At 43.4% G+C, this 26,793-nt stretch overlaps 1 protein-coding gene across 5 annotated transcripts in view; it reads right to left on the reverse strand.

Annotated features, from left to right (window-relative positions):
- The window catches only part of USP25 (ubiquitin specific peptidase 25), a 122,129-nt gene that overhangs the window by 39,386 nt on the left and 55,950 nt on the right, over positions 1-26,793 (reverse strand). For all 5 annotated transcript variants that reach the window (XM_066241917.1, XM_066241916.1, XM_066241918.1 and 2 more), the window contains exons 6-10: positions 23,933-24,019; positions 15,206-15,343; positions 11,112-11,188; positions 9,717-9,790; positions 5,694-5,842 (exon numbers count right to left, since the gene is read on the reverse strand). In XM_066241917.1, coding sequence (XP_066098014.1) covers positions 5,694-5,842; positions 9,717-9,790; positions 11,112-11,188; positions 15,206-15,343; positions 23,933-24,019 — 525 coding nt within the window. The remainder of the gene's footprint in view (positions 1-5,693; positions 5,843-9,716; positions 9,791-11,111; positions 11,189-15,205; positions 15,344-23,932; positions 24,020-26,793) is intronic.

The following is a 26,793-nucleotide window of genomic DNA, read 5'->3' on the forward strand; positions in this document are numbered from 1 at the left end:
ACAGGAACGGAGAGAGATGAGAAGCATCAATCATTAGTTTTTCGTTCCGACACCTTAGTTGTTCATTGATTGCTTTCCTACATGTGCCTTGACTGTGGGGCTACAGCAGACCAAGTAAACCCTTGCTCGAGCCAGCAACCTTGGGTCCAAGCTGATGAGTTTTTGCTCAAACTAGATGAGCCCACACTCAAGCTGGCGACCTTGGGGTCTCGAACCTGAGTCCTCTGCATCCCAGTCCGATGCTCTATCCACTGCGCCATCACCTGGTCAGGCTAATTCTTTTTTTTTTAAATATTTTTTTAGATTTTTATTTATTCATTTTTAAGAAAAGAGAAAAGAGAGCAAGAGAGAGAGAGACAGAGAGAAGGGGGAGGAACAGGAAGCATGAACTCCTATATATGTCTTGACCAGGCAAGCCCTGGGTTTTGAACTGGCGACCTTAGCGTTCCCAGGTCGACGCTTTATCCACTGCGCCACCACAGGTCAGGCTCATCATAATTCTTAACATTAGAATTTCTGACCCAAAGACAAAGCCATTGGCCAAAATCATAACTTAGTACACCTCAAGTCTTCAACACTGTATCACTGTTACTACCATGAATGGTATATATACTAACTATTACAGTCAACTAGACTGTCAAAAACCTGTGACAAAGTTGTAAAACACAGCACATAAAGGAAAAAAATATATAGCATAAATGATTACAATTCTCCTACTGAAAACTGGAAGCTGTTTTAAATTTAATTTTCCTACTGGAATTCTGACTAATTTAAGAAAAAGATCTATCAACAATAAATATAGAATTCATAGTTATGGTAACTATACTTGAAATCTTTTAAAACTACTGGTGTCGAACAAATTAAATGCCTCCCTGCTGTGAACCAACTCCTCTACAAACTTTGGCAACTGTTCAGTTAAAAATGAACAAACTTGTAAATAAACAAATAAAGAAGTATAAAATAATGTAACAAATAAGTTTAAAGTGCTTAGTATAAGCCAATGTATGGCTTTTTACTGCTGTAAAAATAATTTGCCACATATACTAAATTATGCGTGGTTTTCAACTGTCAAAAAACACAACACCAATGTCAATGAATGGAGAGTAAACTAAATTCAAACAAAATAAGAACAGGTGTGATGCAAAATTGGCAAAGTGGATTTAACTAAAATCTTAAAAGTTGAGACTTTTCTCTAAAGAAAGCTAATAAAAGTAAATGGTTATTCAAAACTATTTCTCCATCCCCAAATGCTAATGATTACCTGAACTGAGACTTCCTGAGTCGGATTTGGTTTATCTTTTTACTAAACGCTGAAGTTTAACGGAATTTGTTTTAATTTATATACGGGTGTTATCTGAAGTTGACTAGAGAAAGTTACGAAATATCTAATATCGGAATCATCTCTTAAGTTTTAAAATTTCTGGAACAGATTAGCTTATTTTGTTCTCACAATACATTGGCAAAAATTGTAGTTGGCTCTAATTAACACCGAAAATTACTACGAAGCATTAAAACATACTCCCTACATATCACAAAGAACACTTTGGATGCCCTGGGATATCATCCTCTACTCCATTTTATGATACTCAAGTCTCTAAGTAGGTTTCAGTAACTATTACTTTCATATTTTATTACAACACTTTAAAAGGTCACCATTAAAATGAAACTGTCATGTACTTGAATTTACGGAACCTACAACAGCCACCGGAAATCAGACGGCCCCAGTTGGGGGTGCGCTTCTTTGCCAGCCAGCAGAAGTCCAGGAAACAGCCTCCACGCCTCGTGATAGGGTGTTCCCACTGTTAGGCAGTACTCCTGTTGTGAACGCATTCCCTCCAACACCAGCGACAGCTTTTCCTGCCACAGACGCGGAAGCGCGTCACTTTCTCACTCTCAGGCTGACGGAAATGGGAGAGCCAGACATTCACCGGATTCACTTTAGAAAATGTTAGGGGTAGCTCTAGCTCTGTGACTTTAGGATTATAAACTCAGTCGCACCTAACCGTCATATTAAACAATGAGACTTTTCCCCTTTCAAAGTGTTATTTTACCATGCAATAAAAAACTACAGGTATTTGCTTCTTTGATCTAACTCAGCGGTTCTCAATCTGTGGGTCGCGACCCAAGCGGGGTCGCCTAAAGCCATCGGAAAATACATAATGCATATCAGGTATTTACATACCAAATCATAACTGTAGCAAAATTACAGTTATGAAGTAGCCACCAAAATTATTTTTTGGTTTGGGGTCACCGCAACACGAGGAACTGTATTGCGGGGTCACGGCATTAGAAAGGTTGAGAACCACTGATCTAACTGGTATGCAGTGCTTATGAGAGGTCATTGACAGTGAAGAGGATGTTTATATTCCCCACATCCCTAAACATCCCTACTATTACTATATTATATGCTGAACCTACAGTAGTAATAGACCAAAGCAATTTATAAATAAAGAACGGACATACTAGTAAGAAAGATGCTTCTAAATTGATCAAGATTATAAATCTAACCTGTTACCAGAAATATTTTATAGAGAGAATATAGTCATTTTTGTAAGTTGAAACAGCTGATTTTTCTATGAACAGGTTTTAAACCTCTCTTTTGTGCGATTACATTAATGTGGCCCGGGGTAGGGGGTGGAGACAGAAAACACAGACCGCCATTTCCAATTTCCCCGGGACCCCAGACCAAGCCGGAAGGCAAACCAAGCCTGGGAACCAAACCCTTCCTGTTCTAGTTCAAAATTTAGGCTGTCATTGTACCGTCTTTACTCATTTGCCCTTTTACCTTAAAAACATATTTTAGAAACATATTCTATAAGTATTTATCTTGCATAAAAGCATTTTTAATTTATACAGTTGTCTCTAGTGATGTCATTCCAGAAATGAATGTTTTAACATGAGTGAGTCTGGAAACTAAAGGTCTTCTTAATTAGCTGACCAGAGCCATTTCAGTAAAGAAGATGCTTTCTGTATCAAAGTCAAGTCAACAATTTCTACTAAATAACAGTACAAGAGGTGATATCATCAGGGATTATGCCAATTTAGAAACAAGCCTAAAATGTTTGTCATTGGTCTTTGTAGAGACTCTAGAATAAATAAAATATTCTGAAGGATATAAAATAAGAGTATAATATAAAAATGTTATTAGAAACTTTTTAAGACAGTTTTAGTTGATGATTCTCTTAAACCCAGGTTGAATTATTATTGAAACTACTGCATTCAGCAAATCTAGGCAACCAGTAATACAGATCACAGGTAATCAAATTTGCTATGACTGAGGCTGCTTAGAGGCCGCCGAGCTCCGAGAAGATGACAGACCACAGGACAGACGGAAACAGAAAGCGTATGATGCGGCCCGATGCCCCGGACCAGCAAGGCTAGAAATTCTGGGCCCTGAGAAAGAACGGTGCAGAATGAAGAAAACAGACTCATCAAGAAAAGAGGATGGGATCAGGAGGACTCTTCAATGCTGATGGCAATATCTGAGAGCCCCATAGCCCCCAGTTTGCTTTATTATATAGCCATATGCAAATAAGAACATCTCTGATACAAAGTCACACATCTGAGGCAAAAAACAGGAATCCCCCCACCAGGCATAAGTGAAATCAACCAACATCTGAACAAACAAAGCCTGAGAGGAAGGGCATGTGAATTGCTTCCAGCAACTTAAGCAAGCAAGTAAAGTGGGGGGATGAGATTAGTGCAAATACTCAGCTTCATAGCCAATATGGAGGGGGGGTACACTTAGCCTTTTGCTAAGCCTCAAATTTACGAAGGCTTTTTGCCACTTGCAGTCTACCACAGCCTGAGGCATTAGAGGATGAAGATTAAGATGAAGGACCAACTAAATTAAAAAAAATAATAAATGAAGTTCAGATTCAATGTAAGAAAAACATTTTTAAAAGTTAGGAATAGGTGAGAAAGATTACTATCAATAAACCATAGTGTCTTTGGCTTATGAGCTACTTTGACAAAGTACAGAACATGTATCCCGCCTTTCCCTGCCTGAACTCCTCCATCCATCACCCTGAATAGAAAACGGACCACACTGTAAAGAGGTCTGCTTTCCCATTCATCCTTAGAGATCTGTCTCCCAATCAATAAGAGAAATAAGCTTAATTTAAATATTCTTAACAACAGGTCTGTATGGGAACCACTTGCGGAGCTCCGGGGCCATGCATCACCCCCCACCCTCGATTCTGATCTAACAGCTTTGGGGTGGGGGGTGCGAGTGGGAGGAAGTGGTTTAGCATCTGTTGAGAATTATTGAATTAGATGACCTGTGATGTAGAGATAAAAATTTCAAATATTCTTTCTCTCTTTCTATCTTGAAAAGACCACCAAATATTATTTATTTCTGTTTCTGTTTGGGTATTTGAGGGAAGAAAAGGAGTTAAAATAGCCTGACCAGGCGGTGGTGCAGTGGATGGAGTGTCAGACTGGGATGTGGAGGACCCAGGTTTGAGAGCCTGAGGTCTCCCGCTTGAGCGCAGACTCATCTGGTTTGAGCAAAGCTCACCAGCTTGGACCCAAGGTTGCTGGCTCGAGCAAGGGATTACACAGTCTGCTGAAGGCCCACAGTCAAGGCACATATGGGAGGGCAATCAATGAACAACTAAGGTGTCGCAACGAAAAACTGATAATTGATGCTTCTCATCTCTTTCCATTCCTGTCTGTCCCTATCTGTCCCTCTCTCTGTCCCTGAAAAAAAAAAAAGGAGTTAAAATGAAAAATAGTCACATCTTTTTTAAAAAGCACACACAATTCAGAGGAAGTCAATTTATTCTCAAAGAGATAAGAACCCAATCCCTTTTTGAATAAACACAGAGAGAGCATCGTTTAATTTTTATAAAGCACCCATTCAGGGATAAAGACCTCAGAACCTTTGTTGAAAAAACTGAGACATGGCCATCGCCCTCATTCATTCAGTTAAAAAATTCCTATCAGGCAACTCCACATGCAGTTCCCACATTATCCACTAGGGACACCACCTCCCACATGGAGCTTACAGGGACAACTAACTCAGAGAATACGTATCACTGCTTAACAATGACCGGCTTAACAGAGACTCACATCTGCCCTTTGCTTTCTGCCACAACAACACCCCCGATGGCTAAACACATGCAGGGAGAGATGGATATACAGGCGGGGCAGAAGAGACAGCTGGTGGCGACAAAGACGAGTGGACACAGGTAAACAGGTCCATCACATATTTTGTAAATTACTTCTTCCTAAAGAAAGCAAGTTCTTCCATCTGCCCCTCATGCAATTATACAGAAAAGGCCTGGTGCTGCCTGAGTAGGCCCGGACAAATTCCAACAATATTTGGGATAAGTACTGTATGTCTATAAAGCTCTCCCCTAGAACAGCGGTCTTCCTTACTTCCGGGACTCACGTGCTGTAAGCCGGGCACCTTCACTAAAGAGTCTAACAAGACTGAAAAATGTCCCAGAGAAGGTTAACAGAAAATGCTTGGATAAATTGTTTAGGCAACATTAACATAAGATTAGAGGTTACCGTAACTGTGCAGTTTTCCCAAGCGCGTCCACATTACCCTCATTACTGCAAATACAGACTTAGAATACTTCTTCAGTCATCAGGTGGCCACAGACACGGGGCCTGACCACGTGCTCTCCAGCAGGAGGAGCGGGGCGGGGCGGGGACCAGAGCGATGGCACAGGAGCTCGGCTCACCTCTTGGCCTGATTTCCCTGAGTTCTCTGAATGCAAAGACTCGATTTCTCCTTCAATCATGGCGGCTTCGAGGCATTCGTGGAGGTCTTTGAATCCATTGACCTGCAGTGGGTACTGCCCAAACATTTCAGTATTTTCAAACTTTTTACCTATAGGAGCGAGGGAAAATTAATGAAATTACTATTCCTCAATGTGCCCTTTATATATGAACTATCGCTTGAACCAGCAACTGTAACTCTGACTGATTCTGCACCAGATAGTGTTAACATTCCTACTGGTTTATACGTGTACATATGTACAGTCACATCCAGCCATAGATATTTATTTCACACCCGTATGTATGTATGTATGTATGTAATTATATACACACGTCTGTGTGCGCATATATGTGTCTATATAAATATCTATTTGTTTACTCTTTCAAAAAGTGCCTCTAAGGGCAGAAAAAGGTGCTGAACACCAAGAATACGTATCACGGGGGATAAACAGTGGTTCCTGGGCTGGGGAGACTTAGCCTCCTTTGGAGGAAGAACATTCTACACGTTAATTACACATATAATTCTGAACAAATAATCGCTGCTTTAAGCATCATCAAAGGTGTGGCGAGACAGACTGCTGTGAGAGGGGAGAGGCGGGGGCACAGCCCAGTCTCTAGGGCCGGGAAGGAGGGCGGAGAAGGCTTCCACAGCCAGAGGACACACAGGCCGAGACTGGAATCCTGACTGGGAGGCGGGAGGGCCGGCGTGTGGAGGAGCTGTTCCCATATCGCTGGCCAAGGAACAGCACATGCTAAGACTGGGAAGCTGCCAAGAACCTGGCATGTCAGAAGAACGAAGAAAGGGAAACCATCGCTTGGGGAAGCAAATGGAAGACGACAGTGAAGGGTTATGATATAGTATTACAGGTAGTTGGGTCAGACTCTCTAGTCTAACAGCCCTTAAGATTTTTCCCCCCAGTATATTCTGAGTACAACAGAAAGCCACTGAATTGTTAAATCTCGGAATACTTAAAATCAGATTTATGTTTTTAAAACATCCTTATGGCTTTTGTGTTGAGTAGGTGGTCAACGGTTAGGAGACTCTGACAGCATCCCTCTGGGAATAAAGGTAGCGTGGAACAGGGTGTGGCCAGTGAGAGCGCACAGCGAGAGACGAGTTTATACAGACATGCTCTTATGCGTATAGACAAGAAGGAGTCCCGGGAGACTGGGCTGACGGGCGCAGAGAGGCAGGCTGAGCAAGGGCGGCATTGAGATGAGACTCAGACCTCTCGCACCAGCGCCTGGACTGGCGTTATGCTGGGCGCACCACCGAAGGAAGCACCCGGGATTCTCTTCCTTTTGTTTTAGGCAGCAGTGGCCATCCCTGCTTCAGACTGTCCCGAGAGATTTCAGGTTGGGAAGACGGTTTCGTATGGAAGTCTGTAAGATTACTCCTCTGGAGACCTGCCGGCTGACAGGTGACAGGAAGTCCCGGGCGTCGTGAGACCACCCGGGGAATCAGTCCTCGGGACAAGGGACAGCGGCGAAACGGAGTCCCAAAGACGTCCTCCCTTTAGATCCAAGGGGAGCCTATCCAGATAACTGCTACGAAGTACCCACCCAGAAATTTTAAAAAGCCAAGAAAATACGGTGCCACAGAAGCCAGGGGAGAATTTCTAAGAAGAAAAAAAAATAGGAAAAAGGAAGAAGAGGAGAGAGTCGAGTAGCTGGTAAGAGTTCAATAAGAAACCTGTACACATGTAAGAAAAAACAAAACAAAACATTCACATGAGAAAGAGTCCTTGAAGGAGAGGGCGGGGCCAGAGGCCAGCGCGGGAGGGTGTGGACCAACGGGAGGAAGCACTGAGAGCAAACCTCTTTTTAAAGGGGCTTCACGTTTAGAAGAGGCGGCACTGAAGAGAGTGTGCGAGGGAGAAGCGTTTGAAGGACACGGAACCGCGTCTAAACAGCGAGGAGGAGGACACAGGAAAGAGGGGAAGCTGAGGCTACAGAACAGCAGCAGCAGCAGCGGCAGGAGTGAACCCACGCGCTACTGAGCACGGGAAGGTCTGACGGGAAGCGTGGAGGAGCGAGCGAGGTTCTGAGAGCGCACGAAGAGCACCTGCTGATGGCAGACTGATGACCCCTCTACTAACTGGGGGGACAAATAAAACGGTGGTAGTGGCGCCAGGAACGGGCCCGGGGGGCGGGGCTGAAGCACAGATGTGCGATGCTGCTGTTTTTAAAACTGTGATACAATTATTATAAACACAACATTAGACTCGGGGCCTCAGGAGCTACGGTTAGGTTTCACTATTATTAGCATCAGGGGACACTGATGCAATTTGAGGTGAAGCGTTTTTCAGAAGTTAGACTGCAAGGAGGAAGATGGAAGTCGTGAATGCAGAATACGGACAGACACGGTGATTAAACAAAACGAGTCACTGCCAGGCGCGGGGACAGTGAAGCTTAGCGCCTTCGACCACTTCTTGACCCACCAGAGCCAGCGCACTGAAGGGACTTTTCCTCGGCAACATTCAGGTCCTCGGAACACGGAGAGAGAAGGTGAACAGCTCCGTGCAGGATGGAGCCGCTGGGGCCAGAAGGGGACAGGGGAATGGGGGCTTCGGACGTTTAGACACTAAGGGACCAGGACGGAAACGAAGAGAAGGGCTGAGGGGAACCGAAGCCAGTGGACTGTACGCTCTGGAAATGTTGAGGAGCTTTCTGCAAGGAGGTGCTTTAGCAAACAAACTGCAACCAGCCCACTGGGACTCACTGCTCCAGAAGAAAGCTTTCAGCAGACGTATGTCAAAGTGACCCGAGAGTGCTCTGAGGGAAATCACTTCTAACACAGCAAACACGCAGTTCACACGGTAGAATATTAAAAGCACCGTCAGGTAGCACAACAACTTTGAAGCAACTTCCTAAGTACAAAGGCTTCCACACTGACTGACACATAAGTATTTTAAGCCCAATCACTTCGAGACTCTTGACAGCACAGACAGAAGCGCTCGCGAAGCGTCGTGTAAACACTGCCCAGCCACACGCGTGAGATTCAGTGGTCTTCCTCAAGCCAAAATCAGCATCACGGTACGAACATCCTAAACGGGGAAGTCATGTACGATCTAAAATATCCCACTATTTATATAATGAATATTTAACATGTGATGCAAACAAAAATATACTGACATCTCAATATAAACTTTTAATTGACAGACCAAAGTCCTGAGTCTCTGCCTTTTACCAGAGTCTAAACTATGAAACCAAATTCAAACAAAACTTCATGGGAATCCGTTACTTATGATCTTGAAGGGAAACTGTTTCCCCAATTTTAAACTTTGGGTGAACTTCCAAAAGTGAATGCATTGGGCCATTCACCCAAAAGTAAGTTCTCACAAATTTATGTTTCGGGGACTTACTCATAGTATTATCTGACGCATATCTACGGACTCAGTTCCGTCCCTTGTTAGGAAAATCAAAGAGTAACTGGTTACGCCCAGTTTTAAGTAACAGACATTCAGGCTTGATGGTGTAGTATCACTCTTGACTGATTTTTCAAAAGACAGAACACAACTCTTTCTTGAAAATTAGAGTCTAAAGAATTTCATGATCACCCCGAAACTGCAATATCCTGACTGCTAAATTGCTAAGGGTAGCTTTCCACATTCAGAGACTGGAAACTCTCAAAAACAGGGGTCATACGAAGCCCAGCATTCAACTCCAGTATTATTTTTCAAAAGACCCACCCACAATTGCCCCCTTGGCCTCTGCATCCCAATAATTCACAGACTCACAGAAGCCTTCCCAGGGAAAGAACAGGGTAACACTAACTAAGTATCAGTTAGCATGTGATAATGCCATCACACGATTCTGTGCTTTGCATGTAAATGATTAGCAGCAGCAACGTAATAGGAACTCTAGACAGAGTGAGTCAAATTAAAATGAAAAATCATCAACAGATACAAGAGTTACTAGCAAGACAAAGGAGCGAATAGATAATATCTCATCAGCTGTAATAAAAAGCAAACTTGTAACTATACCTTCAAGTACTCCCACAGCTAGGAATCTTCCATAGAACAACTCTACCATGGGGTTCTTTGGCTTCTCTTCATCCCTAGAGTATGTTAAAAAAAATAAAAAATAAATATATATATATATAAAAATATGGTTATAATTTTTGGGCCTATAAATAGTAAAGACAATGTTAAAAGCACAGTAACGCATGCCCAAACGATCATGTTTCATGTGGTTATCATGCCCTCGGCCTCATTTAGTGTCACCTTGGAGAAGGCACTTAAATTTACTCTTCCATTTCTTCACCTGTCAACTGAAGATAATAATGGTGATTAAACTCATGGCTATTTTCAAGGTGAAGATTAGTCACTGTGCGGGATGCTTTTCCAAGAGGGTCCGATGCAGCCTGTGCCCAGGAGGTAGCTGATCTGCTACCAACATACAGCCCAGTCTCGGGCTTGCGGTCTGTACGGGACACGCTTAGCCGGACTTGTTGGGAAGGGGGAAGGCCGCTCTGGATCAAACTCGCCTGGTCCGCCCTCCGAGCCTTAGGGCTCCACCAGCGTGGCTACATCCTGCCAGACTAACCTCTGTTAGCCTATGCGCGGGCTTGATCTGCAGCTGTCCACCCTGGTTCCTCTTCCGTAAAAGCTCCTATTCCCTGTGCCTTTAAGGTTCTAATACCAAACCTATAGCATGTGTTCCCTCAGAGTGTGAACAGTATCTGCATCACAATCTATGATAACTTAGCCCCTTTGCATTTCTCGGTAATGGTAACGCTTCAAATGTTTTATCCTGATGTTCAAATGTGCACTTCCTCCTCTCCAATCTACCCAGATCCAGTCCTATCTTCAGCACATGACGCCCAGACGGCTGTTAATCTGCAGACTCAGAAGACGGCCCCATTTCCTGAATCTTGGTTTCTTCTCAAGGAGTCCTTCTATTCTGACTCTGAAGAGCTTGCTGATGCCATGCATTTCCTTTGTGTTAGTTTTCTTTGGGTCCCGGTCACCTTATCTAATGTTGTAACTACCAAATTATCTCCTCCATTTCAAAAACTGTTTTAAAAGAAGCTAGGACATTTCCATCCCTTCTGAAATCTTAAGTCTTACCTGAAATATGCCCCCTCCTCATTGGATCTAGGGGAAAGAACTGGGATTAGCACGTGGGATTAGCCTTTCCAGGGATCACATTCTAGATCTTCCTGGCTAGATTCTGACCTTACGGTGGAAATCTAAAGCTACCAGCATCGCGGCCACAGACTCCAAACAGCCTGTCAATAATACGGAGGTAACATCTGGGTTCCCATATGCCTACCTCCGACTCTTATTCCTGGGATGGCGCTGAATACATAAAAGGAAAAAACGTGTGCTGTTTACAGATGTGGTAAAACCCCATCGCGACATTGCCCAGAAACTTACGTCTCCTCTTCAGCTTTCATCTGGAAGGCATCTTCTAACCAATCTAGTAATTTGTGTGTAAACTCACTCACGTCTTGCTGTAGAAAGATAAAAAGTCTTGTTTATTTTTGAGCCTACTAGTAAAAATACTCAACATCGCAGCATAGCACGTATAGCCAGACATTCAGATGTATAATTACTGATGGCCCACAAAGGGATCATACGAAAGCTTGCACTTCCAATGCAAGAAATATTTTTGACCTGAACCAGAGTATAAAATCATCATTTGAGAAAAACAAGCCTTATACTGATAATCATTGTGACTGTGTTTCACTTTAGGAAAAATATCAAAATTCAAACTTACAAATGAGACTTTTACTGTTTTCCTTCTTGACTTTATTGGGGTGAGACTGGCTAAGGGGGACACTGGCTGACAAACCTGTGCCTGTTTCAGGCACACAATTCCACAGCACATCCGCTATACCCCGCACGGGACTTCTCCACCTGAGCCAGGGCTCCTTTCCTTGCCGTTTAGCCCCCTTCCCTCTTCTTCCTCCCCTGGCAATCACCACACTGTTCTTCCTCCTCCCCCCGCAATCACCGCACTGTTCTTCCTCCTCCCCCCCCCCCGCAATCACCGCACTGTTCTTCCTCCTCCCCCCCTGCAATCACCGCACTGTTCTTCCTCCCCCCCCCACAATCACCGCACTGTTCTTCCTCCTCCCCCCACAATCACCGCACTGTTCTTCCTCCTCCCCCCGCAATCACCGCACTGTTCTTCCTCCCCCCCCCCGCAATCACCGCACTGTTCTTTCTCCTCCCCCACAATCACTGCACTGTTCTTCCTCCTCCCCCCACAATCATTGCATTACTCTCCCCCCCCAATCACCACACTGTTGTCCATATGAGTAGAAACATAAGATAGGTTCATATAGAACCCAGAGGGAACAAGAAATCAATCCTACTAAGACCACACATCAAAGACAGATAAGTCAGTGTAAGCAATTTGTCTTTTATCAAAATAGTTCTAAATCCAAAACAAACTTACTATCTTATGTTTTTCCATCTAGAACAGTGGCTCTCAACCTTTCTAATGCCGTGACCCCGCAATATAGTTCCTCATGTTGCGGTGACCCCAAACCAAAAAATAATTTTGGTGGCTACTTCATAACTGTAATTTTGCTACAGTTATGATTCGGAATGTAAATACCTGATATGCATTATGTATTTTCCGATGGCTTTAGGCGACCCTGCTGGGGTCGCGACCCACAGGTTGAGAACCGCTGATCTAGAAGTTGTTTAAAGAGCATCGAGGCCAACCTGAGCCCCTTTAAAGTGTTGAAACTGAGGTCTAAGAAGAGTAAGTCCATGACTCCAAGATCATACGGTTAAAAACAACTCTGCTCAGCACAAAATCCAACTGTAGCCCTGGGTGGACAGCTCCACTGGTCAGAGCAGCATCCTGAAGCTCGGAGGCTGCCAGTTCAATCCCCGGTCAGGGCGCATCCAGGAACAAATCGATGCTCCTCTCTCTCTCCCTCCCTCCCTCTAAAATAAAAAAAACTTTTTTTTTTGTTTTTTAAATCCTGTTGTAAACATCCGTACCACCTGCGGTAGGGTCAGTAGGGGCCTGCCCAGGTGTATGTCCACCTGCACCTCAGAATGCAAACTTAATTGGAATAAGGGTCTTTGCAGATGTCACTAAGGTAAGGATCTCAAGATGAGATCATCCTGGGTTAGGAGAGGCCCTAAACCCAAGGATGAGTCTTCTCACAATTAAGAGAAACTGAGGCAGCACCCAGACACCCAGGGGAAAGGCCGTGTGGGCTGCGGACAGAGACCCGAACCCCAGGAGCAGACAGAGGAGGCCGGCGGAGGCCGGGAAGGCTTCTTGCCCCGAGAGCCACAGGAGTGAGCAGAGCCCGCGACACTTTCTGGCCTCTAGACTAGGGAGAAGAGTGATAAAACATTCCCTGGTATTCGTGAGCAGTAGGGTTTTCCGTCTTGAAGATGCTCGGTTTGTTGCGGTGTTACAGTCGTCCTAGCAAGCTACTGACACCTTCAAACCTGCCACTTTTCTACAACCTGACTTATCTTGTGAGGGTGTATCTGACAAGAAACACAAGGTTTCCAGCTCTCACGATACTCTCCGGGAGAAATTAACCTCTGCCTTTCTTAGTAATCGATCTACAACGTCTAATTATGGAATAATTCTACCTGCTTTCATCAAGAAAAGGATGAGGCTTTCGCTATAACATTTTAGCTTTAAATGAAAAGTTGTAAGTATGATTAAAACTGAAAGTACGATATCCCGAAGGGCAATCCCTAAAGATTCTTGCATATTTCAAAATATGAAATGTAAATATATTTCACATTTAAATAAGATAATGATGCCTAGTTGACTTATAGAGTTAGTTACTCCACTGTGTCACGACTGTGTGCTTCAGATTTAAGTGTCTCAGAAGAGAAGATATCAAACCCATACCTACCTCAACTGACATGCAACTGCTTCAAAGGACCTTGTAGAAAAACAACAGGGAGAAACCTGTGACTGGGCACTGTTGGCCCCAGGCAAAGGCACTGCCACCGTGGCATTCCGGAGCACAGGGCAGCATCACCAGCTAGCTGTCTCCTGTCCGCACCAACGAGTCTCAGGCTACCGATGTGCGTACAAGGCTCCCAGTGAGGCTCGTGCGGCCTCATTTTTCAGAATAATACTATACCTAAAGATCACTGCACATCTGTAGAGAGCCTCAACACCCAAGAGAGGGGTGGTCTGGGTCACTTTTAGGACCATTATTTCTTCTGACTTATTTAAGCGTTGTAACAGATAAGACACTATATCTAATAGTCACTGGAACATGGTTAGAAATGAAAAAAACAAACAACAAACATAAGACAACAAATAAAAGCAAATACTGGTATGAGCACCATTTTTGTTCATTTATCTTTGCCCTAAAATGTAAATTAATAAAAAAGCTCAGGGAGGTGGTGGCAGAGTCCCACGCCTCCTGACTCTCCTGCAAACACCAGCTCACACGTCCACGGGCTGGCTCACGCATCCACAGGCCGTCTCACGCGTCCACGGGCCGGCTCACACGTCTACGGGCCGTCTCACACGTCCACGGGCCGGCTCACACGTCTACGGGCCGGCTCACGCGTCCACGGGCCGGCTCACGCGTCCACGGGTCGGCTCACACGTCTACGGGCCGGCTCATACGTCTATGGGCCGGCTCACATGTCTATGGGCCGTCTCACACGTCCACGGGCCGGCTCACACGTCTACGGGCCGTCTCACACGTCCACGGGCCGGCTCACACGTCTACGGGCCGGCTCACACGTCTACGGGCCGTCTCACACGTCTAAGGGCCGGCTCACACGTCCACGGGCCGGCTCATACGTCTATGGGCCGGCTCACATGTCTATGGGCCGTCTCACACGTCCACGGGCCGGCTCACACGTCTACGGGCCGTCTCACACGTCCACGGGCCGGCTCACACGTCTACGGGCCGGCTCACACGTCTACGGGCCGTCTCACACGTCTATGGGCCGTCTCACACGTCTAAGGGCCGGCTCACACGTCTATGGGCCGTCTCACATGTCTACGGGCCGGCTCACACGTCTATGGGCCGTCTCACACATCTACGGGCCGGCTCACACGTCTACGGGCTGTCTCACACATCCACAGGACGGAGACAGATCTGAGTACTGCAGAAACTGCACTGCTGGTCCACAGCCATTGTGAAATAACACTCTATCTTCTGCCTATTACTTCTTCTTAAGAAAATTTACTGATTGATTTTCGAGAAAGAGTGGAAGGAGAGAGGGCGAGGGGAGAAGAGAAAAGGGTGAGAGGGAAGGTATGAGAGAGAGAGAGAGAGACCGATTTGTTGTTCCACTGATTCGTGCACCCTTGACTGATTACTGTGAGTGCCCCGACCGGGGGTCAAACCCGCAGGGCTGGCCCTTCCCGCCCTCGTGGACATGTCTTCCAACACTGCCCCTATTAGTCTCTGCTACTTCCCTAGCTCTCCTCTAGTTTCCTTTCTAAACTCCTCTGACTTCTCAAACTGTACGTCAAAATGTTCGGATTGTTTACAGAGTAACAAAGCTACCTGCTGAGATTCATTTGACTTGAAAGCGCCCTTAAGAATTTCAACTGCTCTGGATGGATCGACATACTTCCTCTTAGAGCCCACGAGAAGTGCAAACAGGTATCTCAGTTCTTGCATAAAAGGCAAATTCCGATGCTCCTATTGGGAAAAAGGGAAAAAAACATTACACGAAGGTTAACAAAATCTTTGCAGGTAAAAAAAATATACATATATATATTCATTTTAAAACTAACCAAAAATTTAAGTACTAATTAATAGAATGAATCCAGCATATATATATATATATATATATGTATATATTTATATAAAATATAAATATATATATAAAATAAAGAAGAGGGCTGATGCCACCTAGGAGACTCAAAGGAGTCAAGCGCAGAAGACCTATGCTAAGCTCACAATTTCAGCATCAATGCCACATATTCAGAGTGAATCATGTCATTACCCAGCCAACAGCACCCTCCTCATTCAAGCCTGTTTATTTTAATCTTTCCATTCTGCAAGGCCCGGATACTGCTGAGGACAGCAATAATCACCCTCCCCATTCAGTGCGTGCTAACTACATGCCAGGCACTGTTTACAGGACATCACCTCAATAAATCCATTGAAGCAAAAAGCTTTCCTCCTCCATGAAGTCATCCTAGACCCCTTGCCCTCCAAGTCAATGATTCCTCCAAACTCCACATCTACTAAAATGAATGTCTTCCCTTCAACAATGAATCACCAACAGCCACTGTCATGTGACGATCCTTAATTATCAGACTAGCAGTAGTCTAACAATGAGACTAGATCCTAATATTAGGCTAATGAATCATCCACCTAGTACACCTTTGAAATCTTACTTCTGTTTCTCAGTAAGACTGGAAACTTCTCAAAGATGAGAACTTCTGTATCTCTTCCACAACTCTTTGCTACACAAAGCAAACATTCAATTCTTACTGGCTGATTAAACGAAAGAATAAAAACAACCCAATATTATCAATCATGAGCAGTTTGATTTAAACGGAATTTGTTTAAAAAGAAGCAAGCTTTTATTTATTTATTTTTAAAGAAGAAAACTTTTAAAATGTAATTCACATACATTAGTAAAATACGTTATGGCAACAAAAGTAGTTCTTAGGACAGTTAGCTCTTGCAGTAACAATTTTTTTTTTTTTTTTGTATTTTTCTGAAGCTGGAAACGGGGAGAGACAGTCAGACAGACTCCCGCATGCACCCCACCGGGATCCACCCGGCACGCCCACCAGGGGCGATGCTCTGCCCACCAGGGGGCGATGCTCTGCCCCTCTGGGGCGTCACTCTGCCGCGACCAGAGCCACTCTAGCACCTGGGGCAGAGGCCAAGGAGCCATCCCCAGCGCCCAGGCCATCTTTGCTCCAATGGAGCCTTGGCTGCAGGAGGGAAAGAGAGAGACAGAGAGGAAGGAAGGGGGGGAGTGGAGAAGCAAATGGGCGCTTCTCCTATGTGCCCTGGCTGGGAATAGAACCTGGGTCTCCCGCACGCCAAGTGAGCCAACCGGCCAGGGCTGCAGTAACAATTTTAACAGATAAAACCTACTATGTTATTTAAAAATTAGAGAAATGTTCCAAGTTTGCAAAGTTAGAGTTCTCAGCGTTATAAAATTATAGGAGTGTGCATGTGTCCAGGCACTTTCAGACTAATATAAATAATGCAGAAATAGCTACTCCCAGAATGCAATAAGAAAGGGGATCTCAAGAAAGGTGTAATTGATTCCAAACATTTGCCATTTGATCCAAAACTATACACCATTATTGCAATCACAAAGTGCACTGATATAGAAAATGTTATGGAAAATGCACATTTTTAAAAGTATAATAAATTCCATCAACAATGATAAAAATTAAGTTGTAAGTTTTAAATGTGATAGAAAACTAATCAGCCCTGGCCGGTTGGCTCAGCGGTAGAGCGTCGGCCTAGCGTGCGGAGGACCCGGGTTCGATTCCCGGCCAGGGCACACAGGAGAAGCGCCCATTTGCTTCTCCACCCCTCCGCCGCGCTTTCCTCTCTGTCTCTCTCTTCCCCTCCCGCAGCCAAGGCTCCATTGGAGCAAAAGATGGCCCGGGCGCTGGGGATGGCTCTGTGGCCTCTGCCCCTGGCGCTAGAGTGGCTCTGGTCGCAACATGGCGACGCCCAGGATGGGCAGAGCATTGCCCCCTGGTGGGCAGAGCATCGCCCCTGGTGGGCGTGCCGGGTGGATCCCGGTCGGGCGCATGCGGGAGTCTGTCTGACTGTCTCTCCCTGTTTCCAGCTTCAGAAAAAGGAAAAAAAAAAAAAAAAAAGAAAACTAATCCATGATTTTTCTGTGGTACTTCTTACTCTCCTACAATTGTCCTCTTTGGATTTCTAAAGCAGAGATAGCTGTACAGCATCCTGTAAGAATTGAGGATTATTTTTCTGTCTATGCCACCATTAGTTTAAAAGATTTTTCTTTGCCTTTGAATTGTTTGGGCAACACCGATTAAAATCAAGTCACCTGGGGCTCTGGCCAGTTGGCTCAGTGGATAGAGTGTCGGCCCAGCATATGAACATCCCAAGTTCGATTCCTGATCAGGGCACACAGGAGAAGCGACCGTCTGCTTCTCTCCTCTTCCCTCTCGCCCTTCCCTCCCACAGCCAGTGGCTCAACTGGTTCAAGTATTGGCCCCAGGCACTGAGGATGGCTCAGCTGGCCCTAGGGTCAGCCTCAGGCGCTAAATATAGCTTAGATGATTAGAGCATTGGCCCCAGATGGGGGGGATGCTGGTTGGGGAGCATGCAGGAGTGTCTCACCATCTCCCCAACTCTCACTTAAAAAAAAAAATCAATTTGCCCTATATATATATATAGGTCTATTTCTTGATTCTCTATTCTGCTCCATTGGTCTATATGACTATGTTTTCGTCAATAACAGTTAGTTCCTTGATCATTGTAGCCTGATAATTACTACTCCAACATTGTCTTTTTAAAATTGCTATGGGTATTCTACATACTTTGAGTTTCCATATAAATTTTATTTATTTATTTAATTAATTAATTTTTTTTACAGAGACACAGAGAGAGGGATAGACAGGGACAGACAAGACAGGAGCAGAGAGATGAGAAGCATCAATCATCAGTTTTTCATTGTGCGTTGCTACACCTTAGTTGTTCATTGACTGCCTTCTCATAGGTGCCTTGACCGTGGGCCTTCAGCAGACCGAATAACCCCTTGCTCGAGCCAGCGACCTTGGGTCCAAGCTGGTGAGCTTTGCTCAAACCAGATGAGCCCGTGCTCAAGCTGGCGACCTTGGGGTCTCAAACCTGGGTCCTCCGCATCCCAGTCCAATACTCTATCCACTGTGCCACCACCCTGTCAGGCTCCATATGAATTTTAGAATCAGTTTGACAATTCCTATGAAAAAGCCTCCTAGATTTATGATGGGGATTGTACTGAATAATAAAAAAAAGACTAAACTGGGGACAAGTGATACCTTAACAATATTGAATCTCCTGATCCATAAACATAATATACTGCTCACAAAAATTAGGGAATATTTTATCACTTCATATTCCTTTTTGAAATATCCCCTAATTTTTGTGAGCAGTGCATATACATCTATTTCTTTAATTTCAATCAGTAATATTCTGTAGTTTTCAATATACAGGGAGTCCTCAGGTTACGACAGTCTCAGTATACGACGTTGTGAGTTTACGAGGCTCACTGCCACAAAAATTTTAGAAAATTGAGACTTGAGGGTTTTGGCTTACGCTGCTAGCGTTGTCCTCGCAGACTACCCGGGCAAACTAGCCAGGCTGCACACGGCAGAACACCACGCAGGAACACGGAACATGAGTGAGGCAGTTGGCGTCCCTCAGTCCGCTCACCTACACTATTTAGGACTGTTAAAAGCACAAGTGTTCTGTTTGTGTTAGGCTAGGGTGTGTTTCGCCTTACACCAAAATTCGGGTTCCGTCACTGTCGTAGGAAGGGAACCCCGTTTATGTTTTGTCCACTTTCCCCTAAAAGTCCGTATTTTATGCTATTGTCTATGTAAGTATTTCTTAAATTTAAATTCCCCATTGTGTTTTGCAAGTATTCAGAAATACAATTGATTTCTGTATGTTTGCTTTCTATCTTGTAACCGTGACAATTCATTTCCTGTTTCCGGCATTTCTTTTTGGTAGAGTACTGGGATTTTCTACATAGACAGTCAAGTCATAAACACACACACACACAGCTTTATTTCTTACTTTCCAATCTGCACGCTTATTTCTTTTTCTTGTTTAACAGCACTGGTTAAAAGCTCCATTCTAACGTTTAATGGAGGTGGTGGGGGCTGACATCTTGCTTCTTCCTGATCTTTGGGAAAAAGCATTCAGTCTTTCACCATTAAGTATTTATTATGTTAGTTGTGTATTTTTCGTAAGTGAGCTTTACCAGGATAAAAAAGTTTCTTTTTATTCCTAGTTTTTGAGAGCTTTTGCCATGAATGGATGTTAGCTTTTTGTCAAACCCTGTTCCTTCATCTACTAAGATGATCGTATGGTTTTCTTCTTCATTCACGTGGTGAATCATACTGATTTGTGAACACTGCACCAATCTTGCCGTCCTGGGTCAATCCCACCTGCCAACAAGGTATTATCTTTCATATGACTCAGGATTCAATTTGGGAAAATCCGCTACAACTTTTGTTTCTCTATTAATGAGAAACATTGGTCTGCAGTTTTCTCTGAATATCTTTTTCTACGTTTGGTTGCAGGGTAATACTGGGCTCAGCGAAATGAGCTGGGAAGTTACCGTTTCTTCAATTTTCTGAAAACATATTTAGAGAATTTGCATTATTTCTTTCCTAAATGTTTAGTATAATTCATCAGTGAACTCTTTTGTTAAATTTTTGGTGACTGAGTTTCTCAGCTAAAAATTCAATTTTTAGGACCTGGCTGGGTGGCTCAGTAGATAAAGCTTAGACCCAGCATGCCAGAGGTCATGGGTTCGACTCCTAGTCAGGGCATCTACCAGAAGCAACCAATGAGAGCCCAACTAAATGGAGCGATTAAGTGAAACAATGAGCTGATGCTTCTCTCTCTCCCTTCCTCTATCTCAAATCCATGGAAATGCTTTTAAAAAACTGTTGTTAAAAATTCAATTTGTAAAATATAATATCGGGATATTCATACTATCGATTTTTCATCAGGGTGCTCCACTAGTTTGTGGTTTTAAAGATATTTATCTTGTTCATACCATTCCACTATTCCCTCTCCTTACCTCTGGAATACACAGAGATAGGCCCCTTGTTCATTCTTTATATTAATAACCTGTTCCTTCCTTCTTTTCTCGTCCTCAGTCTACCTAGAAGTTCATCCATTTTACCTATCTTCTTAAGAAGTAGCTTTTGATTCCATTAATTTTCTCTGTGGTTCTTCTGATTGCTATTTCATTGGTAGATGCTCCTATCTTTATTACTCCTTTTTGCTTTCAGATTAATTGCTCTTTTCCACCAAGTTCTTGATGTGTAAGTTGTTGTCATGAACTAGAAACAACTCGTGTTTTCTAACAAGGTGCTCTCTGTCTTTCAGAGGACCTGTTTTCATTTTTATGCAGTCCAGAATAGTCCGAACTTTCCCTTTCGATTTATTCCTCGTCCCTTGGGTTAAAGTGTTACTACTCAATTTACAGTGATCAGGGAGATATTCTAGATATCTTTTTGCTGATTTCTAACTTACTTAGAGTCAGAAAACATACTTTCTATGCTTTGAATTCTTTAAAATTTACAGACTTACAAAATCAACCTCTGTGACTTCATCACGGCTAAAGACAGAAATTCTAAAATACCTCTTTTATTGGTAAAATTCAAATCCCTTCAGGCATTGTGCAGTGATCCGCATGGCACTCAACTAGACACACTGCCTTCTCACGAGCTTCTCACTGGTGAGCAGTGACAAGTAGGGCGACCCCACTTAGGAAGGGCCTTCAACAAGACGTTATGTAACATAACCTTATGATCAACAAACTTAGGCTATTTATACAGAGATGCCTTCTAAACACTACGAGCTTATGCATCTTGATGTTGCCAACATTGAATATATGTCTTGCCATCAGTACGTAACGTCTTAAGCCAAAGAGAATACGTGAGAAGGTGGACAGGGACGTTTACGGTGAGAACCTACCTCGAAATTTCCGGCACCTGAGTTCTGTCCCAGGCATTAACGTCATGAGCAGTACAAATGAGCACGCATGTATAAAACTAGTTTCAGCTAACAAGTCTACCTAAAATACAAACTGATTTCAAAGACTCCATCTCTTTCTCTCAATCCTTCCATGGGTGTGTAATATTTGCGGTAACCTTTTACTGCTGACTTAAAAAAATACCCTGCTTAGCAGTGCAAGCAAATGACATCTCTGTGATTCGATCAAAGTGATCCCCAAGGGTATGCTGTATCCTAACGCATTAGTTTTCAAACTCAGTGTAGCGGTCAACATGAGTTATATATAAATTCATTATTAAATAAGTGACAAAAGTTACACCGGCAGCTTTTTAAAAAGGTGTACCTTTCATCACCTCAACGGAACACAGCAACAATCAAATGGCTGATTAACTACCTATAAATCCCACGTTTGCTTCAAAGATGTCAAGTTACAGTATGGACTGCTGTCATCATTGCCCAATTAAAGAATAACCAACTTCACTGTCGAACAATCTTTTGCAAAATCATGCGGTATTTTTCCAAATCAGTGGCTTTTCTGAATGCAGGCAGAGGTGCTCTTTATCCCGTTTGCTAAAAGGACACTGGGACATGCCGACCCTTCCACTTATGCAAGAAATAAACTTCTTGAGAAAGGTGCTGAAGACTGGACTTACACATCTCTCCAGCACTCAGCTGGACATTCTCATGACCCCCAAACTAGCTCTGGCTCATAAGCATGGGCATCGCCATTCTTTATTAAGATTAGAAAAGTAAATTGGATTTCGTCAACACTTTGAAGAATAAAAGAAATTAAAACTCTGGAAAGCACTAAAATCCAGGAACATAGAAGAAAAGGTCAAGATCCTTACGCATATATAATTGGAAGTAATTTTAAATAATGTTATGGGAATTATAAACATGTTCCAATTGACACGTCACAAGGGAGGACTATCGATGCTAAAAAGTGCAATAAAGGGAGGCAATAATCCAAAAAGTTTCATTAAAAATGGTCATCACTGAAGGGGTTGTGTTAATTTCTCCGGAGATAGGAGGAGCTGTCAGATGATCTTGGTCTCTTTTGAAAATGGCTTGTTAATCAGTCTGACACTTTATAACCTGAAGATTATAGCCTGAAAAGCGGGTTCTAAATCAAGATAAATTCCCATTAGCTTGCACGATAACTGTTTCATATGTTTGCAGAAAAAGTAATTTTCAAAATTATGCACTAGAAAACGTAATTTAGTTAATTTATTATTCCTAGCAACAACAAGGTGACACAAAGGCCAACACTTCAATGAAGCCTGGTTCCCTTTAGGGCTACAATGTTTTTATGAGAAGGTCACCCGTGACCTCCACGCTAGCATATTATCTCCGTAATTAATTTTTCCCAATAATCATAAACTTCTGCATGTGGACCAGTCCTATAGCTGGAAAAGCTCATATGAACAAGATAGTAAGTTCGTTAGATGTTTTACCTCCTTTCATTCTCACAGCACTTGATCAAACCATTGCTATGAGTCCTATTGGCACCTTTCAGATAGGGGACCTGAGCAGAGACAGATCAAGTGAGGCGCTCTGTGCTGCTTCAGGCCCACAGGCAGACCCGGGCAGCCTGGGTCTGCTGTCTGTGCGGTCATGTTACATTGCCTAACGACGTTAACTTACAGAACAGCCCTGCACTGTGCAGAGAGCCAAGTGCAAAACTAACATTTGGTGGTTGTTTTTTTTAATTTCTTTTTTTAATTATTTATTTATTTATTTTTTGTATTTTTCTGAAGCTAGAAACCGGGAGAGACAGACAGACTCCCGCATGTGCCCTACCGGGATCCACCCGGCACGCCCACCAGGGGGCAGAGGGGGCGATGCTCTGCCCCTCCGGGGCATCGCTCTGCCTCGACCAGAGCCACTCTAGCGCCTGGGGCAGAGGCCAAGGAGCCATCCCCAGCGCCCGGGCCATCTTTGCTCCAATGGAGCTTTGGCTGTGGGAGGGGAAGAGAGAGACAGAGAGAAAGGGGGGGTGGAGAAGCAAATGGGCGCTTCTCCTGTGTGCCCTGGCCGGGAATCGAACCCAGGACTTCTACACGCCAGGCCGACGCTCTACCACTGAGCCAATTGGCCAGGGCCTTTTTTTAATTTCTTATTCAATTTATTGGGGTGACATTGGTTAATAAAATCATACAGGTTTCAGTTGTACGATTCCCTAATACAGCATCTGTACACTGTATACTGTGTTCACCACCCCAAGTTGAGTCCCCTTCCATCTCCATCTGTCCGCCCTCTACCCTCCCCCACCTCACCCCAACCCCGCTGTCTGTGCCTATAAAGTTCACTAAAACTGGGCAGTCCAAAAAGAAAAAGAAGCAATTACTAAATTTCTGCAAAAAAATCAGAATAATACTAAACAAAAATTCTGTTCTTCATATTTACAACACACTGACAAAGAACAGAACGTAGTAATTATGCACTGACAGGAAAATCTGACACTGTTTAGATTTGATGAGAGGCAAGTGTCCCCCAAATTAAACACAGATGAAAAATTAAGACCCTTTGCTTTAATCTTACCTTTTGATTTCGAGGTAAGTCTTGAGCATTTAACGGAGGCTTATAATTCAGAACTAATCTTCTAAATTCCAGTAGATTGAACAATGACTGAAAAAGAACAAGTTAAGAAAGGTAAGAGAAAATTCTGTCAATAGGGAAACGTAAAGCAAAAGCTGAGGTCAGCAAACGCCATTTAAAGTAGAAATAGATGAACAATTCTTTCAAATTTGAACTAAGATACTGAGAGATGATTATTCTATCAAAACAGAGAGCGGTTATCCTCCAATCTATTCACAATTTCATGATCCTTCTCAATGGGTTTCTTACAAGATGGAGTGGAGAAGTAAAGAGCACTTGTTCTGAGTCACAAACACTGATTATCTGGCTAGTGCTGTTCTTCTTCTTACAGCTAAGAAAAGCCCAGCATCTGTGAGCCTCATTTATTGACCATAATAGTGCAGAAATAGTATTTACTTGTCCAAATACAGGCAACAAGGAATATTCATGAACACTCAGATCACGGCCGTAAAACTGTGTTTCCTGGACTGCAGTGGCGCAGTGGATAAAGCCTTGACCTGGAACGCCGAGGTCATCAGTTCGAAACCCCGGGCTTGCCTGGTCAAGGCACAGATAGATGGGAAGCAACTACTACGAGGTGGTGCTTCCGTGCTCTTTGACCTCCTCCATCCCTTGCTCTCTCCCCCCCTTTCTTTTCTCTAAAACGAAATAAATAAAATCTTAAAAAAAAAAAAAATCCTGTTTCATATTTTAAAATGGTGTTGAAATTATTTAGCTTGACCAATGAAATAGATGCGAAGTCTTACTAAGAGTGCAAGTCAAGCTAAATTAAATCTACTCTAAGAGTCTCTAAAACAGCAAATAAAATTTTAGATACTGCTGACATGTAAGTAAATAAGTAGTGTACAATCGAGGCTAGGAACAAAGGTATCACTACAGCTTTATACTAATCCAGGTATCCCTTAACATTTTAACGGCCTGGAAAACAAGTAACAGACTATTAGTCACTACCTAACGTACCCCCCAGTGTATTTAAGAGTGAAGCATAAAGCCAGAGAACCCGAAGAAATCAAAGCGTATACATAGTATTATGCACCAGCAGCAAAAGTGGTGGTGGTGGGGGAGGTTGGAAACACCACCACAGAAGTAGGCAAGAAGTTAAAAGTACGAATTAATTGCCTAGGAAATACAATTAACAACCTTATAGAAAATATATAAACCAGTTAGTTGCTTTAACATCCTATACACTTATACGCTGTCATTCATACAGGTTTGGAAAGCTGCAAAATGAAGAAGTATTTTGACTATAGCTATAAAAAGAAATGGCCCCCTGGCCAGTTGGCTCAGTGGTAGAGCACCAGCCCCGAGTGTGGATATCCTAGTTTGATTCCTAATCAGGGCACACAGGATAGGTGCCATTTTGCTTCTCTACCTCTCCCCCTCTCACTTCTCTCTCTCTTCCCCTCCTGCAGCCATGGCTCGATTGGAGTGAGTTGGCCTGGGCACTGAGGATAGCTCCATGGCCTCTGCCACAGGTGCTAAGAAAAGTTCGGCTGGAGCAACGGAGCAAGGGCCCCAGATGGGCAGAGCATCAGCCCCTAGTGCGCTTGCCGGCTGGATCCCGGTTGGGGCACATAAGGGCGTCTGTTTCTCTGCCTCCCTGTTTTTTTACTGAATTAAAAATAAATAAATAAATGGCATACACATCCAACAATTTAAAAAGCAATCATCTGGAACACTAAATAATAAGCTGTAATTCAATTGTATTAGGAAATAAACACAAAATATTAATTTTCTTAATAAAATACTAAGAGAATATTATTCATAGATTATTTCATGTGTGGAGATTCTTATTTAAGGTTTTATACACTGAGGGATATCATTATCAATGTCTGAGAATGGTAAAGAATTTGACAACAGTCCTATCACATAAAAGTTAAAAAAAATAGAAAACTAGTCAAAAGTAAGAAGACAGATATCTATGCATTCAAACATTTTTCATTTTAGAATAAAGGGCTCAGGATATATTTCACTAAGGGTTTTTTCCAAGTTAGAAAAAAATGTGTTATTAATTAATACCCTCCTCAAATAAACAGAATGCCCCCCTGAGATTAAAAAATAGTATCTAAAGGACAATGATTGTATTTAAAAAAAAAACAAACCATCTTCTAGTACAGGCGTCCCCAAACTATGGCCCGTGGGCCGCAATGCGGCCCCCTGAGCCATTTATCCGGCCCCCACTGCACTTCTGGAAGGGGCACCTCTTTCACTGGTGGTCAGTGAGAGGACCACTGTATTTGGCAGCCCTCCAATGGTCTGAGGGACAGTGAACTGGACCCCTGTGTAAAAAGTTTGGGGACCCCTATTAATGTGACTCGCAAAAATAACTAGTTCTGGTTTCATATCTTGGTTAGATTCTTCCCTAAATTTGCAGGGAAATACATACAGACATATTTTCTTCCCATTCTGACGATAATTCCTAACAGTAGGGAGAGTGAAGAAATTAGTTCCAAATAGACTGCTCACAAAAATTAGGGGGCTATTTCAAAATGAATATGAAGCGATAAAATATCCCCCAATTTTTGTGAGCAGCATAATACCAAGTAAGGCACAGGTCATGCTCTGCTGTTAAAACTCCATCCTGGGAGTGAAGAACAAAGAAGGATGAGGAACTAGTTCACCAGAAAGCAAATCGTATTTACACCTTGCCGGCAGTTCCGTTTCAAGTACACACGTTGTGAAACCCAACCCCAGGCCTGGCCGGGTAGCTCAGCTGGTTAGAGGCACCAAGGCTGTGGGGTTCAGTGGTCGATTCAAGGAACATACAAGAGTCGACCAGTGAATGCATAAATAAGTGAACAACA

Source organism: Saccopteryx bilineata, chromosome 8 (assembly GCF_036850765.1).
Source record: "Saccopteryx bilineata isolate mSacBil1 chromosome 8, mSacBil1_pri_phased_curated, whole genome shotgun sequence".
Lineage (NCBI taxonomy): Eukaryota > Metazoa > Chordata > Mammalia > Chiroptera > Emballonuridae > Saccopteryx > Saccopteryx bilineata.